Here is a 20,299-nt window from a genome sequence, read left to right as displayed (position 1 = left end):
ATGGCCCAGGAAGGAATGTTGGGCTGAAAGAGATCCCTTTCCCACCATGCTAACCCAGCCTGTGCTTTAAATACCCGCCTTCCCTGAGAAAGTATTGAAAAGACACCTTGCATGCTATAAATATTGTGACAAGGGTGTTCAGTACCAGACATGTTACCTACTGTTGTTGGAATATGTTCCAGAAAATGCAAAGTGGGGGTGACAGAATCTGATCTAGGATGGTTTTTAGCAGCAGCGTAGCTGATTTCTCTGGCCCAGTGATGGTGTAAATCATGCAATGATCCCCCTTTCAAAGAAAGGCGAAGAAAAGCCTCGTTGTGTAAACTATGGGAGTGATTGCAGCCTGTTTTAAATCAAGGTTTGATAGTAACCAGCTGTATACGTTTCAAAACAAACAGCCTGTATTTATTTCACTCCAGATCATCATGGGCAGGCATACAGTTTGGAAAACATGCTGGTGACGAGCAGGGAAATATTTTGCCGTGATGTAACGGAATGTGGTTATTACTTTTAAAATATCAATTAAGAGAACCTTCTTCTGTCTCGCTGCTTTAAAAGGCTCCCATCAGCCATCCCGCTTCTTGGTTCAGATCTGCAGCTGTTGAGTCTACCAACCAAGTTAAGGCCCTTCGCTGTGCTTAGGCCCCATCTGCAATGTACATTTAAAGCAGTTCCGTGTCACTTCAAATATTCCCAGAGAATTCTGGGAAGTGTAGTTTGTTACGGGTGCTGGGAGTTTCGAGGAGAGACCCTTAGTCCCCTTCATTTGAGCAGCAATTCCCAGGAGGTTTGAGAGGAAAGAAATGTCTTCAGCAGGTGTCTGAATGATAGCAGGGTTGACTCAATTCAGAGGGGAGATGATTTCATAGGGAGGGTGCCACAGCAGAGAAGGCCCTGCCCCTGGTTGCTTCAAGGTGGGCTTTTTCAGGCTGCGGCAAAACAACGGGCACCTCATTAGCTGGCCTCAGTGACTAGGCAGACTGATAGGAGAGAAGACCCCCCCCCCAGGTAGCTGAGTCCTCTGTCTTCTGTGCTCCCTCCATTGTGAAAGGCTCTCTTATTTTTTTTAAAAAAAAGGAATGGATTGTGTTGCATTATACACTGCAGATGGCATGGTAGATAGCGAAGTGCTAAGCTCAGCCTCTATTCTACAAGGTGGGCCTGGGAGAGAATACACAGAGCAGGAAGAGAGAACAATTACTGGAGGAGGATCCCATTCCAAGTAATTTATATCTCGGGCGACTTGACACTGATTGCAATTCAAGCTATTTTCTTTAGAGCTTGATGTTCCTGCCATCGCCTCGTTCCGGCAGCCTTGCAAAGACTCGTTTCATCACGTTCTGTCCATAAAGCTTTCCCTCCCGTCTTATCTCTGCACAATAAACCCACAGTCCAAGGGGAGGTGATAAGCGACAAAAACCTTTCAAAAAAAGGGGGGGAGGAAAATCTCAGGGGTGGGTGAGAGTGAAACCATATGAAACACTCTGCTGTGACACCCGATCATTTTATGAATCCGACAAGCCTCCCCGGTGAATGAGTGCTTGAGAAGAGTCGGAGTCACTTGTTATGAGCTATCCAATCTACGCACAGAGGAAGGGAAATGAGCTCAACTTAATTTTTTTCCTAAAGTCAGTGATTAGGTGCTATAATTAAGAAAGCATTGGTCCTGGTTTCTAATCTTCCTCCCTGTTTAAAATTTAATTGATTTCCCTCCCGATTGAATCCATCTGCATCCATCTTTATAAGGCCCAGGGTTCTGAGTTTGGAATGAGACACTCCCTGAAAGAACTGCTCTGTATTTGCTCAAGGTAGGACATGGAAAAGTCCCAAGCAGGGGCGGGGCTAGCCGCCGGCGGAGGCGGAGTGAGCGTCCCAGGGGGGGCGGTGCTCATGGCAGGCATCCCTGGGGGCGGGGCTGCAATGTCACCCCCCCCTCAGGGATGACACCTGGGGCGGACCACATCCTCTGCACCCCCCTTCCTCTGCCAGTGGTTCCATTTAGGTTTTTTTCCCCCAGCATTCTAACTGACTCACTGGTTCTGCAAACTGTGTAGGATGGATAGAGAGATGATTTTAAGCAGGCACCCCCAAACTGCGGCCCTCCAGAGGTTTTGGCCTACAACTCCCATGATCCCTAGCTAACAGGACCAGTGGTCAGGGATGATGGGAATTGTAGTCCAAAACATCTGGAGGGCCAAAGTTTGGGGATGCCTGATTTTAAGGCTGCAGCCCTAAACAAAGTTACTTGATAGTAACAAACCCTCCAACATTTTTCCGATGAAAATAGGGATGTCCTATTCAATGGTGATTATGATGATGGTTTTATTATTTATACGCCACCCATCTGACTGGGTCACCCCAGCCACTCTGTGAGGATTCCAATATATATAAACACATAATAAAACATTAAACATTAAAAAAGAATCTTGCCTATGCAGGGCTGCCTTCAGATGTCTTCTAAAGTTTGTATAGTTACTTGTATAATATATATACATTATAGTATATATTGTATAGTATATATATATATATATATATATATATATATATATATATATATATATATAGTATATATAGTTTGTATAGTCCTTGCCTTGGGGGTACCCTCCAACATTTCTTCAATGAAAATAGGGACGTCCTAAGGAAAAGCGGGACATTATGGGATCAAACGAGAAACTGAGATGGCTTCTGTAAATCCAGGACTGTCCCTGAAAAACAGGGACACTTTTTTTGGGGGGGGGGGTCCTGGAGTAATTTCCCTTGAACTTCATAGGGCTTTCTCTGAGTAGGAAGGCCTAGGATTGCACTGTGAACAAGCCTTGTGTACATAGCATACATGCCAAAGGAGCAAATCATCTTGACTGTTTGACTTGTGTAGATAACATTGTGGTTACACGCAGAGCCAATATTATTAAAATACTTTTGATTTTATTTTTTTATGTATATAAAAATGCTTTTTGGTAATTTAACCATCCTAAATATATCCAGGTATTGAATCTTTGCTGAGAAATTTTCACCTAGCCTTGTCATATTCCGGTTCATGAAAGCATCGAAAGACTGCTTTGCATATTATGCAAATTGCAATGCAAATTTTTGCTCTGATTCTGAGTGGGAAGTGAATTTATTTGAGGTTTTTTTAAATGCAAAAAAGTAAAAATGCAAGAGGTTGATGGAGCACTGGGTTTCTGTATTGCAACACAACACTGAGCTAGACTGACCTTTGCTGCGACCTGAAGTGCCCTTTGCAGAGGGTATCTTGGAATGAAAATCCAAACCAGAAAGTGCTCAGAGTTAAGTGTTTTAGCAATTACTCCTATAGCTGCATTTTAAGGCACTGTTTGACAGCACTGAGGCTCAAACTCTGCATTGTTATTTCTGGAGCAACTCCCCCTATGAGGAAATGTTGATTCAGAGAATAGGCAATAAATGGATAAAATCAAAGAACTGTAGAGTTGGAAGGGGTCCTGAGGATCATCTAGCCCAACCCCCTGCAAGGCAGGTGTGCCATATGGGAACCAAGCCTGCAACCTTGGCATTATCAGCACCATGCTGTAACCAACTGAGCTAAATAGAGAACCCTTTTCTCTCTCTCTCTGGACACCCAATGTTGGAAGATTCAAGACAAAGAACAGAAAGTACTTCATGCGGCCCATAATCAGCCTATGGAACTCACTTCCACAAAAGGCAGTGATGATCACCAACTGGGATAGCTTCAAAAGAGGATTAGATTCACGGAGGACAAGGCTATTGATAGCTACTAGATGAGGCTGGATAGCTCAGTCACTAGAGCAGGCATCCCCAAACTTCGGCCCTCCAGATGTTTTGGACTACAATTCCCATCATCCCTGACCACTGGTCCTCTTAGCTAGGGATCATGGGAGTTGTAGGCCAAAACATCTGGAGGGCCGCAGTTTGGGGGTGCCTGCACTAGAGCATGAGACCCTTAATCCCAGGGTTCTAGCTCCACTTTGGATGAAAGATTCCTGCAATGCAAGGAGTTGGACTACTAGATGAGCCTTGTGACCCCTCCCAACTAACTCTACATTTCTATGTATTTACTAACCGTGATGGCTATGCTCTGTCTCCATGGTCTGAGGCACTAATCCTTGCAAATACTAGGTGCTGGAGACCACATAAAGGCTTTTCATGGTGAGAGCAAAGGTTCCTCAGCTTCCTGGCTGACCTAACCCTACTTTCCTTCCAGAAGTGTCTCCTATTTATTGACTCCCTATGAGCCATATTTAGCCCAAGGCTCACTTTGTAACTAATGCACCCTAATTGGTCATTAACCCAGGTCACCGGTTCCAGAAAACATTTCAAAATTGATTCCAAAAGACTTCGCTTCAAAAGGGGTTTTAGTTTTAAATGGGGCTTTCGGAGAAGGTCAGGCATCAATTAGCTGGAACGGAAGAACCTACAAACTTTGTTGATTACCAATATATGTGACTGTATGGTGTGTCAGCCCCTATGGAGAAAGCTTTGCGAAGGGTGACCTTGGGTAGTTTTATAAACTGAAACAGGAAAAAGGGCAGGAGCCCCAAACTGGTTACCTAAATGAGGTTAATGTTAAACTGGTTAAAGTTGAATGAGGTGGTGTTCCAAATCCAGTTGGGACCCGGGCACAAGCCCAAAATCATCCGCCAACACCATCTGTGGAGGTATCATGGGAACAAAATTATCACCAGTTGATCCAGCCATCAGTGGGGCTGGATCTTGGAGCACCACTGGCCCCACCTGGACAAAGAGTTTCCACTACTGCATCTAGCACCTGCCTTCTACTGAGTCACACCATTGGTCCAACTAGCGTGGGTGACGCTATGATCTAAACCACTGAGCCTCTTGGGCTTGCTGATCAGAAGGTCGGCAGTTCGAATCCCCGCGACGGGGTGAGCTCCCGTTGCTCTGTCCCAGCTCCTGCCAACCTAGCAGTTCGAAAGCACACCAGTGCGAGTAGATAAATAGGTACCGCTGCGGAAGGAAGGTAAACGGCGTTTCCGTGCAATCTGGTTTCCATCGTGGTGTTCCGTTGCACCAGAAGCAGTTTAGTGATGCTGGTCACATGACCCAGAAAGCTGTCTGTGGACAAACATCGACTCCCTCGGCCTGAAAAGCAAGATGAGCACCGCAACCCCATAGTTGCCTTTGACTGGACTTAACCGTCCAGGGCTCCTTTACCTTTTTACCCAACTAGCTCAGTGTTGTCCACATTGAAACACCGGCAGTCAAACAAGAGTCTTTCCTTGCCATATCTGGAGATGTCAGGATTTGAACCCAGGACCTTCTGCATGTAGATCACGTGCTCTGTCACTGAGTTGCACAGCCCTTCTTAATGCAGAATTTTTGGTGGGCACAAGGAGTGGGCGCTATAACTGCCTTAAAACTGCAGACCTTCCAGAGGACCTATTTTACAGCATTGCACTTATTTGGGTATCAGGCATGCAAACTGCCTGAGCATTTATACTAATGCTGCGCATAAACTCTCTCACACTTGCACCCAGAAGTTCTGGGGTGGGGTGAGAGCAGACCAAAGCATCCTGCGAAGAACTTGAACCCGAGTTTGGATATTTCCCCTCTCCATCTGTTTTCCTTTTGTGTCGATTCTTTCTAGATTGTATAAGCCTGATTGGGTGGGGGGGACGACTTGTGGAATGCTCCAGCGGCTTTTGGGAGGCTAAAGGGCCGGAGAAGGAAGTAATATTTAAATAAATAAGAGGAGGAAAGATGGCACAGCTATGTAAAACCTAACTGATATGCAGAGAGATGCAAACTGAGAAATAATCACTATGATCTAAGCCAGAGGGTTTCAACGTTTTTGAGTCCAACGTTTTTTGACCTACTGCATTCTTTCTGCGGCACCCCTGTGGGGCTCAGGAATCCAGTTATGTCACCCTTGCCTGCAGAGCTCACAGCCTCTCACCCCTTTTCAAACACCCTCCCCTGTGGGCTGTTCCCTCAGCCTTCCCTCCTCTCCTTCTGGTCCTGCCCCTGCCCCGCCCCAAACAGAGGTGCCTCCTCACACTGCCCCACAGGGGCCTAGGAACTTGTCTGTCCATTCCCAACAGCTAGGGCTTGTGGACTGGCTGGCTGGGCTCCCTCGCCCACTTGCTTGCTTACTCCGAGGCCACCTCAACTCCTGGCAACCAGCACCCCCTGGCCAGCCCCAGAGGCACCATTCGCCTACGGAGCTTGTAGCCAGGGCTGCTGCATCACACAGCTGTGCAAGCCTTTGGGAGGCAGAGATGCAAGAGGGCATCAGAGGAGGGAGGGAAGGAAGGAAAGAAAGACAGAGACCAGTGTTGCCCGCAGCACCCCTGACCATTATTCAAGGCGCCCCAAGGTGCCACGGCACCCTGGTTGAAAACCACTGATCTAAGCAGAAACACAATGTGGATTGTGACCAAATGGATTGCGTGCCTCCTCAGCTGGCTGTCCAGGTACTCACTGAGGACTGGCAACTTCAAGTGCCTGCTCACTTTTCTTAGGCATCTTGACCTTGAAACTGACCTTGGACCAGCCAGTCCACCCAAGAGAGGATGCCTCCGAAAAGAGGGCTATTCCCCCTGTGAGGTAGGAGACTGGGGCACCCTTCAACTCACATCCTGTGGGTTTCTTCTCCTTTATGAAGCTCGGTGGAAGGCGCATGCATTAAAGCACGAGCTTCTCCTGCAGCTTCCTACTGGGTTTGATTATATGTTCCTCTGCCCTCCAAGACGTCATGCCCCTTAACCAGCACATTCTCCAGAGGCTGCATTTTGAAATCTGCCATTCAGGCCGCAGAGCAATATTCTCCCCTTGATTAACTGCAAGTCACTCAAGCCAGGAAGATCATCTCAGAGGTCCCCTCCCGCTGGCATTTCCAATTGATGTGTCTTTGTGATGGGAAGGTGTGCCAAAGGGCAATCATATCCCTCGCTGCTGCTCCTCTGCCTGTGAGGACAGGGACTTTGTGATTGAAAATTAAATGGGGGGAAGAGAATGAAAACAAGATCTTGCAGGCTCTCGTTGGACCAAGCGTGGCTTCTCGCCGCGTCAGCCAATCAATTGTGACTTTCTAGTCCCTCTTAATGCTGAGGGGCTTTCTAATAGGGATGGGTGACTCAGTCCTCTTTGTGGCCTGTGCCAATTTTGCAGGTGTTCCTTCACAAAAGACTGCTCCATCCTGATCAGTCTATTTGTGGACCGCAGCAATTTCGCAGGCGTTCATTCACAAACATCCGCTACATCTGCAACAGTCTCTTTGTAGCCCTTTTCTGAACCGCAGGAGGGCTCAGAAGCCTTATAAGCCTTATGGTGAGAGGAAGAAGAAATTGAAAACGCCCAGCAAACTCACTCAGAGCCAACACTATCCCACTAAATAATAATAATAATAATAATAATAATAATAATAATAATAATAATAATAATTTATAACCCGTCCATCCGGCTGGGTTTCCCCAGCCACTCTGGGCGGCTTCCAACAGAAAAATAAAACACAGTAATCCTTTAAACATTAAAAGCCTCCCTAAACAGGGCTGCTTTCAGCTGTCTTCTAAAAGTCTGGTAGTTGTTTTTCTCTTTGACATCAGATGGGAGGGCGTTCCACAGGGCGGGTGCCACTACCGAGAAGGCCCTCTGCCTAGTTCCCTGCAAGTTGGCTTCTCACAATGAGGGAACTGCCAGAAGGCCCTTGGCGCTGGACCTCAGTGTACGGGCAGAACAATGGGGGTGTAGACGCTCCTTCAGGTATACTGGACCGAGGCCGTTTAGGGCTTTTAAGGTCAGCACCAACACTTTGAATTGTGCTCGGAAACGAACTGGGAGCCAATGGAGATCTTTCAAGACCGGTGTTATGTGGTCTCGGCGGCCGCTCCCAGTCACCAGTCTAGCTGCCGCATCCTGGATTAGTTGTAGTTTCAGGGTCACCTTCAAAGGTAGCCCCACGTAGAGCGCATTGCAGTAGTCCAAGCGGGAGATAACCAGTGCATGCACCACTCTGGCGAGACAGTCTGCAGGCAGGTAGGGTCTCAGCCTGCGTTCAGCAGAATGAAGCAACCCAACTCAGTGATGAGGTCACTTGTGTGTAAAGCCCCTGTTTTGCATGCAGAAAGTCCCAGGTTCGAGCCCCAGCAAAGATTGAGGTGCCCTACTTTGCTGCAAAAGTATTTCCTCCCCCTCCCCTGTTTTTTTCTTTGTTCAGCTGTCAGTCTGAAGAAGAGCTATGGGCAACATGAAAGCTTCCTCACTCCTTGGTGAATTTTGATTGGTGTTTTTCATTTCTGTTTTTGTTTCTCCCTGCCCCCTCCACTGGAATATCTGTGTGGTGTTACTCTGGTTTTGAATGCAATAGAGGCAGTGCACCATCTCTGCTTGGAGAAAGGGGCAGCCCTCCCCACAACAACCTTTAACTACAGGTTTTTTTTTTAAAGGTTAAGGTAAAGGGGCCCCTGACCATCAGGTCCAGTCGTGTCCAACTCTGGGCTTGCGACGCTCATCTCGCTCTATAGGCCGAGGGAGCCAGTGTTTGTCCGCAGACAGCTTCCGGGTCATGTGGCCAGCATGACAAAGCTGCTTCTGGCGAACCAGAGCAGTGCACAGAAATGCCATTTACCTTCCCGCTGGAGCGGTCCCTATTTATCTACTTGCACTTTGATGTGCTTTCGAACTGCTTGGTGGGAAGGAGCTGGGACCGAGCAACGGGAGCTCACCCCGTTGCAGGGATTCAAACCACCGACCTTCTGATCAGCAAGCCCTAGACTCTGTGGTTTAACCGATAGCATTTGCTAAATAGCATGTTTGTTTCCTGAATTAATTCATAGCTGGCCTTAGGACGATGTAGTGCTACAATTGTGGAGCAAGCTCTGAACTATTCCCCCAGGGGTGGAGAGCAATTATTGATGCAAATAATTGTTCCCCAATCCCATCAAAGTCTGCTTTTGCTTCATCCCAATATTCTGTTTCATTGATTCCCGAAGCTCCCCGGAGCCCTAAAATACTAGTAATCTCTTTGGGCTGGATTCTTGCAGCAGCAGATAAATGGCTGTGTGTGAGTGTGTGTGTGTGTTTCCTCTTTGCAGACTTTCATGTTTATGATGGGAAATGCGTTTGCAATTTAATATGAACGATTATTTTAATCTTAAAGGAAATGATTATCGCAGAACTCCCTGCAGGAAACTTAATCGAGGAGAATTGCCCAAAGACTGTCCTGGCTGACAGGCTGAAACCCTGAAATGGGCCCCTCCACACAGTCGTATGGAAAAGGAATGGAGTGCCCTGGGGTGGGTGAGAAGGAAAACAGCATGGCTGGCTGGCTGGAACCCTAAAAAGGACCACTCCACACAGCAACATTGGCGTGGAAAAGGAATACAATGGTACCTCGACTTACGAATGACTCTACTTACAAAATATTCTACTTATGAAGGGAAAAAATGGCTGCGTGCTAACGAATTTTTTCGACATCCGAAGACAGCAGGGAGCGCGGCGGCAAGGGCAACAATCCGGGCAGCGAGAGGATCGTTGCCCTCGCCACCACCGCTCTGCCGGCTTTGCCAAGGGAGACCGCTTTAAAGCCGCAGAACAACTGATCAGCGGTCACATCTCAGCACTCCGCTTTTCACCCCCCACCGCCACCACCGTGCCTGCCGCGCTACTGCGTTTCCTGCTTCTTCGAGGGAGCCTTTTATCTGGCCCTCTTCACTGCCGGTGCCCTGCCAGCCTCCTGCCGGATCATTGCCCTCACCGCCACTGTGCTCCCTGCTCCGTGGTGCGAGACCACTGCGGCCATTTTCCCAGCGGCTTTGGGGCTTTTTCTAGGCTCCAGAATGAATTAATCCGTTTCCAATGCATTCCTATGAGAAATCGCGATTCGACTTACAAATTTTTCTGCATTCGTAACGGATTAAATTCGTAAGTCGAGGTACCACTGTAGAGTGTCCTAGAAATAATGGAATGGAGCCTCCTGGAAAGGGGCATGGCTGGCTGGAAACCCTAAACAGGGGTTTGCCCCACTCAGCAACATTTTTTTGTCACAGGTCCAACTTGTGATTTTCCTGCTCCTCTTCATTCTCCAGACCTGGTGATGCCTATTCCCTGCCCGCTCCCGACATCTGTGACTCACAGCATAGCATGTCACCCTGACAACTGTCCTCTCTTCCAGCTTTCTCTTCGAGCTGCTTCCCTGCTTCCAGGAAAGCTATGCATGGCTGGGGCTCCCAGACTGTCATTAGATGCCATATCGCAGCACAAAAGAACTGCTTGTTTGCTAAATGCTTCCTGACAAGACCACTGGCTTGTGCAAATCTGAAAGTGTGTCCCGGCTTCCCAGTGCCCTGATCAATCGGGGGGGGGGGGTTGGCCACTCGATGCCTCCACCCCCAAGCCCTCATTTCTTAACGGATGGCTTGATTTGGTTTAGCAGCTTCTCATCCCAGCTGCCAAACACAACTTTTCTGGGAGAGAAAGAGGTCTGGAAGCCACGGTGCAAGGAACTGAAGGGGTAATGTGGCAAATGGATGTGCTAAAATTAAAATCTCAGGCAGCCATAGATTCTCAGACACCACCAGGGCACACTCAGACAACTTCTGTGCTATCTTTCTTCCCTGGAATCGACATCGTTTGTCCTCTAGCTTGGTGATTTAAAAATAAATAAATGCATAAGTGAGCAGGAAAAATGCTGTTGTGGTTTCCAGGACCTCCTACACCTTTAGGTAAATGATTCCTTCCTGGAGGTTCCGCTAACTTTATGGCTTCCTAAGGAGTGCAGCTTCTCTTAAGTGCCTCAGGTCAAGTTCCTGTCCTGGAAGAGTGGGGTAACACCTGTGGAGGAAGGTCTGGAAATAGATGTGGAGCTGTAGCAGGTGTATGTGTGTGTGTGTGTGTGTGTGTGTGTGTGTGTGTGTGTGTGTGTGTGTGTAAGAGAGAGGTACTCCTGCCACTGGAAAAGCTTAAAATGAATCTTCAAAACTGCACCCTCAACTACTGCTTTATTATGCCCCACTCTTTATTATGCCCCACACTGGGAACCAGTGTGGTGTAGTGGTTAAGAGTGGTAGACTCAGAATCTGGGGAACCGGGTTTACGTCTCCGCTCCTCCACATGCAGCTGCTGGGTGACCTTGGGCTCGTCATACTTCTTTGAAGTCTCTCAGCCCCACTCACCTCACAGAGTGTTTGTTGTGGGGGAGGAGGGGAAAAGGAGATTGTTAGCCGCTTTGAGACCCCTTCGGGTAGTGATAAAGCGGGATATCAAATCCAAACTCTTCTTCTTCTTCTCTTATGTATCATCGAAACTCATTTGTTTTTGTTTAAAAAATAAATACTTTATTACTGATCTATTCAGTAAGTGGGATGCCTCTGTTATGCCTTTTATGAAGCTAAAGGGTTTGAATGTACACCACAAGTACCCAGGTGTCTTTTGGACTGCTTTCAATATGCTCTGAACCACCTCAAACACTGTTTTTACAGAACAATCTCATGGAGACAGGGAGGGGGGAATCTGTAGCAAGAGAGTCACCAGATCCAAAGCCAGATCCAAATTGCAGGCATGGGGGAATCTTTGGCCCTACAAATGTTGCTGGACTCAATCCCGTCACCCCTGGTCATTACTCATGCTGACTGGGGCTCATGTGTGTTGGAGTCTGACCACATGGGCTAGATCAGTGTTTCCCAAACTTGGGTCTCCAGCTGTTTTTAGACTACAATTCCCATCATTCCTGACCATTGGTCCTGCTAGCTAGGGATGATGGAAGTTGTAGTCCAAAGACAGCTGAAGAACCAAGTTTGGGAAACACTGGACTAGGTGGACTGAGTGGTGGCGTGGCTTGGAGACCCTCAAAGTATGTGGCAACAGACACTTCTAGGTCAGGTCAAAGGCAAATAAAATCAGGACCGTGGACAGCTCCCAGTGGCTCTGCTATCTTTGCTGGCCTTTTGCTGCAACATCTTCCCACGCTCAGGTACCGTGTTTCTCTGAAAATAAGACACCATCTTATATTTATTTTTCCTTTTTTAAAAAAAAACCCACAGTGGCTTATTTTCAGGGGATGTCTTATTTTTTATTACGCGTCCAGCCTCGCCTCTTCCTTGGGGCCCTCCAGAACTGCGCCTATCACTATGTCTTATTTTCGGGGTATGGCTTATATCAGGGGTCCCCAAACTACGGCCCCCGGGCCGGATGCGGCCCAATCGGCCTTCCAATCCGGCCCGCGACGACTCCCGCCGCCCGCTGCCGCCGCCCGCTCTCACGGCGCGCGGCGCAGCGACGATCTAAAAAATCGGCAAAAAATCGCCGAAAATCCTTTGTGCGCATGCGTATGGGCCTCTCCCGACCCGGAAGAGGTCATTTCTGGTGCACTTCCGGGTCGGGGGAGGCCCATACGCATGCGCACAAGCGATTTTTGGCGATTTTTTTCCCGCCCGTGTGCGTGTGCGCATGCGCACGGGCGCGCACTCCCCCGCCCTCCGGCCCGCTGCGCGCGCACTCCCCTGCCCTCCGGCGCACCGCGCGGTCGGCGCGGCGGGCACCGGCCCGCCGCGCAGAAAGTCTGGGGACCCCTGGCTTATATTGTGCAAATGCTTAGAAATCCTGCTATGGCTTATTTTATGGGTATGTCTTATTTTAGGAGAAACAGGGTAGCAGGAGGCCCTGGGAAGTGTCCATGGTCCTGATTTGCTTTGCCTTGTCTTTGACCTGATCTGGACGAGCCTCTGGCATCCATTGCCACTTCCTTTGTGGGCACTGATCCCTAGCAATACAGGCTAGGCAGATCCAAAGTAAATGGCCGTGCTCTCTTGGTCCTGAGAGTTCTCTGCCCCATGGAGCTTGCAATAGAAGCCCTGTCTGCCCCCACCCACCCCTGTGAATGTTTCACTGACAAGGTTCTTCTTCTGCCTCCTTCTGTTCCAGCACTGAGGCACTCAGTTGCCTGCCGCTTCCGACAGACAACAAGCACCCGGAGGAGCTATGCCAAACTCAAGAGACCTCTAGCACCAATGGCTGTGTGAGGTTGAAAGACAGCCAGGAGTATGCGAAGTACAAATCGTGCAGGTAAGACTCAGGGCCTGAGGCCTCTCCAGGTCACTCCATCTGCCCCTCGAGACTCTCCACAGGCTACACCTGCTTTGTACTTTCCTTGAGTGTTTTTCCCTGACTGGAATGTGTCCTTGAAGTCTGATCATGTCTCTTGCTTGCCTGCGTGGAGGAGAGAACGGGGGTTAGTGTGTGTGGAAACTAAGCCTCCTGTACAAAGGTAGAATTCACATTTGTTGCTAGCTGGACTAGGCCAAGGGCCCATCTAGTCCAGCATCCCGTTCTCACAGTGGCCAACCAAATGCCCGTGGGAAACCATGAGCACAAGAACATCTCTGCCCCTCCTGTGGCTTCCAGAAACTGGTCTTCAGAAGCACTGCTGCCTCCAACTGTGGAAGCAGAGCATAGCCTCCACCAAGCCCCAAAGCCATCGATAGCCATATCCTCCATGAACCTGTCTCATCCTTTTTTTAAAGCCATACAAGTCGGTGGCCATCGCTGCTTCCTGCAGGGGTGAGTTCCATAGTTTAACTATGCGCTGTGTGAAATAAGTCCTTCTTTTTTATCTGTCCTGAAACCTCCAACATTCCACTTCCTTGGCTGCGCATGAGTTCTAGCATTGCATCTCTGGCCTCTTCCCCTGCCCAACTCTGGCATGTGGCTCCCGTGGCAGGTTGCTCAGAAAGGTATGTGACCTTCAGGCTGACAAATGTTTCCCCCCGATTTGCTGAAAACCACGCAGGAATCTAACAGCAGGTCTCAGTCTACCTTCCGTTTAACCTTTTGGTATAGAAGACAGGTTATTCACGGACCCGTAAGAACTAGGTGCCCTGCAGTCACGGACCCGTAGGAACTAGGTGCCCTCCAGACTGCAGGGCACCTAGTTCCTTTGAAATGGCTGGCACAAAAGGCTTTTAGAATAGCATTTGCATTTTTTTTTATTTTAGTTTAGCCTTGCTTGGTCATTAGACCCAGGGCTAGCAGCAAAGGAACGTGCCTCCTTAAGTAATCCTTTGTTTTCCTACTCCCTGCTGTCTTCGGATGAAATGCTTTCTGCCGCTTCTTCAATAAAACATGGTAAAGTAATGAGAGTTCTGCCTAAAGGGGACCCATTTGCGCCCACGTGTCCTCCAAGAGGCTGGCGAGATGGCTCAGTTGCCGACTTCCCCAGAAAGGGCTTTACATCCAAGTCAAGAGAAAGCTGACTGCTTCAGCTTCCCCGCACTGCAGTCTTTGCCGCAGTCTTTCAGAGCAGCCTGGGGTTGTTGTTTTTTTGTTTTTTTATTTTATTTTATTTTTTTAAGATTCTGCATTCCAAGGTTGCCTGTCTCTCTTTCGGATATAATAAGCCCGGGTGGCAATTAAGAAGTAGTCCTTGCCATCCATTTAAGGCACTGTGTGGGCTTGGACCTCATGTTTTCAGCACCTGAGTGCAAGCATGCCGGGGAGTTTGAAGAGAGTAAAAATAGAGCCTAAATCACCGTACTGCTTCAAGGCAAACCACCCTAAAGAGAAGGCCACCAACCATGCAGCTTCCAGAATTCTTTGAGGGAAGCTGTGACCATGTAAAGTAGAATCACAGTGCAAACAACAACACAACAACAACAACAACAACAATTTATAACCTGCCCATCTGGCTGGGTTTCCCCAGCAACTCTGGGCAGCTTACAGCACATATAAAAACATAATAAAACATCAAACATAAAAAACTTTCCGATACAGCGCTGCCCATAATAAATGCATGGTGTCAATGTGGCCTTAGTCTCACCGTTGTCCTTGTAGAACTCAGCAGGGAGGAGGATGGGGACAACAGTAGAATTAGTTGGCTGTGGCTGTCATTGGCTCAGGCGCCACCTGCTGTTGGGCTCCCTGCCTTCCACCCTGTCGCTGGGGACAATTGTGGAGACCACTCCCACCCCTGCTCCTGCTTCCGCTGTCTGAAGACCAAAGTCTTTCTAATGGATGAAGGAGGATGAAAAAGAGTGTGAGCACCTCTCCCTCCGCCCCATCCTTTGTAGCTTCTTTCTGCTATCGACCGACCTTTGCTCTTTGTCACTTTGAAGGCAGGGGCAATGAAGCCTGCGGCAAGCGGATTGTTGTTTAAAAGGGCCCTATTTGCCAAACTGTCCCCGGAATTAAAGCATGTAATTGTTTTGCTTCCAACTGCTGCAGGAAAGTGGGAGGTGAGGCCGCTACAGATGCCCAGATTTTTGAGCTTACTGCTGTACCGGCCTGAAGTGCATTGTAGTTGCTTTTCTTAATTAGACTTAGATTGCAATCAGATTGCAATCAGAGAGGTGCAATTAAATCCACATCAGCTTTAGGAGGCCTCAAAGAGGAGACGAAACGCCCAAACCCTAAACCAAATAAAAATGAGAGGTGGGCATGAAGTGAGCATATAAAGCCCTAAACAATTTGGAACCAGTTTACCTGCGAGATGGCCTTCCTCCATAAGTTAGGTTAGATGGAGGAGACACAACTCTAATTGTGGAAAGGCAACAAGTTCTTGAATAACAAACATACACTGAGGCAACAAGTTCTTGAATAACAAACATACACTGAGAGAGATTTCATTGTCTGTGCCAAACTTGGTTTCTGGAGAGTGACAATTAAGTTTTGCTGGTAAACGCAAAGATTAGTATGCTGCTCTTTTCTGTGACTGTCATAGAACTGTAGAATTTGAAGGGACCACGAGGGTCATCTAGTCCAACCCCCTGCAATGCAGGAATCTTTTGCCCAATGTGAGGATCGAACCCATGATCCTGAGCTTAAGAGTCTCATGCTCTACCAGTTGAGCTATTCAGGGTGTTTCTTATTCGTTCCAGGTCATATCATTAGATGGGAGCCTGTTCCAGGGTTACAGATAGTTCATGAGGGGGTATATTTCATTTTAAGCTTACACCAGCCACACAGCAGAAGGATACTGACAAGCTGGAACATGCCCAGAAGAGGGCAACCAAAATGGTCAAAGGCCTGGAAACGATGCCTTATGAGGAACAGCTTAGGGAGCTGGGTATGTTTAGCCTGGAGAAGAGAAGGTTAAGGGGTCATATGATAGCCATGTTCAAATATATAAAAGGATGTCATATAGAGGAGGGAGAAAGGTTGTTTTCTGCTGCTCCAGAGAAGTGGACACGGAGCAATGGATTCAAACTACAAGAAAGAAGATTCCACCTAAATATTAGGAAGAACTTCCTAACAGTAAGAGCTGTTCGGCAGTGGAATTTGCTACCAAGGAGTGTGGTGGAGTCTCCTTCTTTGGAGGTCTTTAAGCAGAGGCTTGACAGGCATATGTCAAGAATGCTTTGGTGGTGTTTCCTGCTTGGCAGAGGGTTGGACTGGATGGCCCTTGTGGTCTCTTCCAACTCTATGATTCTATGATCCATAGAAATGAACCACGCGAAAAGCACAAACTTGAATCATTGTTACCTGTCAAAATTAAAACATCAGAGAAGGTTGCATCTGAGCCATGTCAGGCCCCAGCTGACTTTGACTCCATAGCTTTAAAATAGCAAAGGGTAAAGGACCCCTGGACGGTTAAGTCCCGTCAAAGGCGACTATGGGGTTGTGGCACTCGTCTCACTTTCAGGCCGAGGGAGCCAGCATTTGTCCACAGACACCTTTCTGGGGCATGTTTACAGAATGACTAAACTGCTTCTGGCACAAGGGAACACCGTGACAGGAGCCAGAGCTCACAGAAACGCCGTTTATCTTCTACTTGCATTGGCGTGCTTTCAAACTGCTAGGTTGGCAGGAGCTGGGACAGAGCAACGAGAGCTCACTCTGTCATGGGGATTCGAACCACCGACCTTCCGATCGGCAAGCCCAAGAGGCTCAGTGGTTTAGACCACAGCGCCACCCACGGCCCCTCTTTTAAAAATAGCCCTCTGTGCTGTACAATCAACCCAACCTGTGCTTCCTGTCCTAGTCAACGGCACATATAAATCACCAGCTCGGTCAGGTTGAGGTAGTTGGTCTGCTGCTGAGTTCATAAAGCACATAGAATCACAGAATTGTAGAGTCGGAAGGGACCCTGAGGATCATCTAGTCCAGGCATGTCCAACAGGTAGATCGTGATCTACCAGTAGATCACTGGATGTCTGTGATAGATCACCGGTAGATCAGTGGCTCCCCCCCCCAAGAAGCTAAAAAACCTTTGTCTCCCCTAAAAAAACTCAACACCTTTGTCCTGTACCCCTAAAATGACCTGAACCACCAAAACCAGGGCTTTCCTTTCTAAAAAAAAGCTCAATGTTGCTTTCCTCCTTCCTAAAGAAGCTCAACAACTTTTACATGAACCCAAAAAAAACAGGGCTTTCCTGCCTAAAAACACCTCAACAGCTTTGACCTGAACCCCCCCAAAAGAGGGTAGATCACTGCCAGTTTTTAACTCTGTGAGTAGATCGCAGTCTCTTGGAAGTTGGCCACCCCTGATCTAGTCCAACTTCCTGCAATGCAGGAATATGTAGCTGACCCATACGGGGATCGAACCTGCAGCCTTGGTGTTATCAGCACCACCCTGTAACCATCTGAGCTATCCAGGCTTTAAACAACTGTGTTGCTTTTGTGGGCATAAGATGAACCTTGGGAGGGTCCAGCGCTTCTAAGAGCATCTTTCACAAGGACCAAAGGAACTAGGTAGGGCTAGAGACAAAGGAGACATTCCTGGAATTGCGTTCATCACGCTTCCCAAGAACAAATGCTCATCTGCTGATAACACGAGCCTCTTAAAAGACAGCTTGATCTTAAATAAGGTGACCGAGTTCTTTGTAAAGATATCATTGATGCAGATTTTCTTTTTTTTAATAGCACATCACACCCCTTATTTTTTAAAAAGGAAAAAAGGCAGCAGTAGGTGCTGTGAGGATCACTTAACAAATCTTCATTGGGATCTTTGAAACCCTCACCAAGAGGGAAATAGTGAAGAGGATGCTTTTAAACGGCAACGGACGGCATGAGAGGGACTGTACGCCCTTGATCAAAAACACAAAGGCCTTTGCTTGCATCATGCCAATATCTCGGCTCTTTCATGCTGAGCTGGCTCACAGTGACTCATCCTTCATTACTGGTTCTGAAATATTTCAGGGTGCCACTTAACTGAATCTCTCTCTCTCTCTCTCTCTCTCTCTCTCTCTCTCTCTCCCCCCCCCCCCCACACACACACACACACGGAGAGGGGGATGGAAAGAAATTAGATAAGTAGACCGGTAGTATTTATTTCTTTATTGGATCTATTTCCCACCTGTTTCTCCAAGAAGCTCAAGGTGACATTACATGGTTCTCCCCCTCTTCATTTATTCCTCATAACATCCTTGTGACATAGGTTAGGCTAAGAGGCAATCACTGATCTAAGGTCATCCAGGAGGCGCACCAACTCCTAGGGGCAGAGATGTCTTCAGCCCCCTCAATTTCTGCTGGCAGGGGGGCCAGGCTGTGTTCAGGGGGTGGAGAAGGCCAAGCACGGTGAGGAAGGAAGCCACGTCATGCTGGGCCCCAATCCTGGCCGCGAGATGGCGCCTCTGTCACCCAATGGGCTTCATGGCCAAGTGGGGATTCAAACCCTAATAATAATAATAATAATAATAATAATAATAATAATAATAATATTTTATTTGTACCCCGCCCATCTGGCTGAGTCTCCCCAGCCACTCTGGGCGGCTCCCAATCGGATATTAAAACAATACAGCATTAGCACAATTACAAAAGTCACAAACAATACATAAACCGCATCAAAAAAAAATCCCAGGTCCTTGTACAACGCTCTAACCACTGCATCACACTGGCAGGTAGGTAGATTTCCAGGAGTAAGTTGCTGTTCTTCTTATTCATTAAATGTGTGTACCGCCCTTCATCCACAGACCTCGGGGCAGTTCACAACACAAAAATACAATATGTGTATTTGCGACTACTCCTGAGTAACGACCTTCCACATACTTGTCTTTCAAAAGTCTTTATTAGTGCGCATTATTTACAGTGTAGTGAGCTGTCAGTTTCATGTCTTCTCAATCCGAATCAGAATCCGGCACTACCCCCTTCCACGATTTGGGCCAGCATAAAAGCCTCGGGACAGCGAATCTCCTCCCCTTTCTCCTCCTCCTCAATTCCGGAGTCGGGGGGGGGGAAGGGTCTATGTTCTGCCTGTGTCCTCTCCTCTCCTCCCCTCTCCCTCTCTTCCTGCCTGTGGAGCAGGGGCTCCTGGATGTTGCCAGAGGTCTGGCACTCCCTTTTCATCCCCTGACTTTCCTCATCCGTCCCTTCGCTTTCATGACTGCTTGGAGATGGGCTGCTTCTGATGAGGGGGGGGCTGTTCTCTATAAGCCCTTCCCCTTACGATATGCAAACAACAAATACATGATAAAAACAGAGGGGAATCCACTCTAGTTTGCAAATGTTGTTGTTGTTGTTGTTGTTGTATGTAACATGTATGTAACATAAAAATTCATCTTAGTGTAGATTTCTCCTAATACAGTGGTACCTCGGGTTAAGAACTTAATTCGTTCTGGAGGTCTGTTCTTAACCTGAAACTGTTCTTAACCTGAAGCACCACTTTAGCTAATGGGGCCTCCTGCTGCTGCCGCCGCCGTGCAATTTCTGTTCTCATCCTGAAGCAAAGTTCTTAACTCGAGGTACTATATCTGGGTTAGTGGAGTCTGTAACCTGAAGCGTTTGTAAGCTGATGTGTCTGTAACATAGCTGCCAAGTCTCCCGTTTCCCCCGGGAAACCCCCATTTTTAAAGCCGTTTCCCGCTGTCATCCCGAATGGTGAAATATCCCGTAATTCCCCCAGATTTCTTCCGGTGCCGCTCTGCCCATGTCTGGGCACCGGAAATCAGGCAGCGCCAGCACCGGAAGTTGTTTCTATGCATGTCTGGACATGCGTAGAAGCGACTTCCGGTGCCGGCGCTGCTGATCCCATATTTTTCTAACTGGGACTTGGCAGATATGGTCTGTAACCTGAGGTACCACTGTATTCATATGTTGGTATGCAATGTTGCCTAATAGACACCTTCTTGCAACAATTTTATCAATTTTATTATATTATTTGTTACATCAATGTTATTAATTATAGAAATTGTATCCATTCCATCTGATACAATGCATTTTTGTATCTTTGTTCTCATGTTTGTGCTTCCACACACCCTTTACCCAAAAAGTGTAGGCCTTTTTGTACGTATTGCTTGGCTAGAGAACTACACTACATTTTTTTTTTGAAGTCCACCTGAAAATACCGATGATTTTTCATGAGGATAGGCATATTTTTTTGCAGGTATTTATAAAGCAGCTTTCCCTGTTGGAATGC

The 20,299-nt window shown here is 47.8% G+C and overlaps 1 protein-coding gene across 1 annotated transcript in view; it reads left to right on the top strand.

The window, feature by feature from the left end:
* Window positions 1–20,299, top strand: part of SRRM4 (serine/arginine repetitive matrix 4) — a 123,577-nt gene that overhangs the window by 70,936 nt on the left and 32,342 nt on the right. Inside the window, 2 exon segments of the mRNA XM_035098140.2 lie at window positions 12,877–12,975; window positions 16,287–16,301. Coding sequence (XP_034954031.2) covers window positions 12,877–12,975; window positions 16,287–16,301 — 114 coding nt within the window.

Source organism: Zootoca vivipara, chromosome 17, assembly GCF_963506605.1.
Source record: "Zootoca vivipara chromosome 17, rZooViv1.1, whole genome shotgun sequence".
NCBI lineage: Eukaryota > Metazoa > Chordata > Lepidosauria > Squamata > Lacertidae > Zootoca > Zootoca vivipara.
The sequence above is the reverse complement of the archived record's forward strand: the minus strand, read 5'-3'. Positions and strand labels throughout refer to the sequence as shown.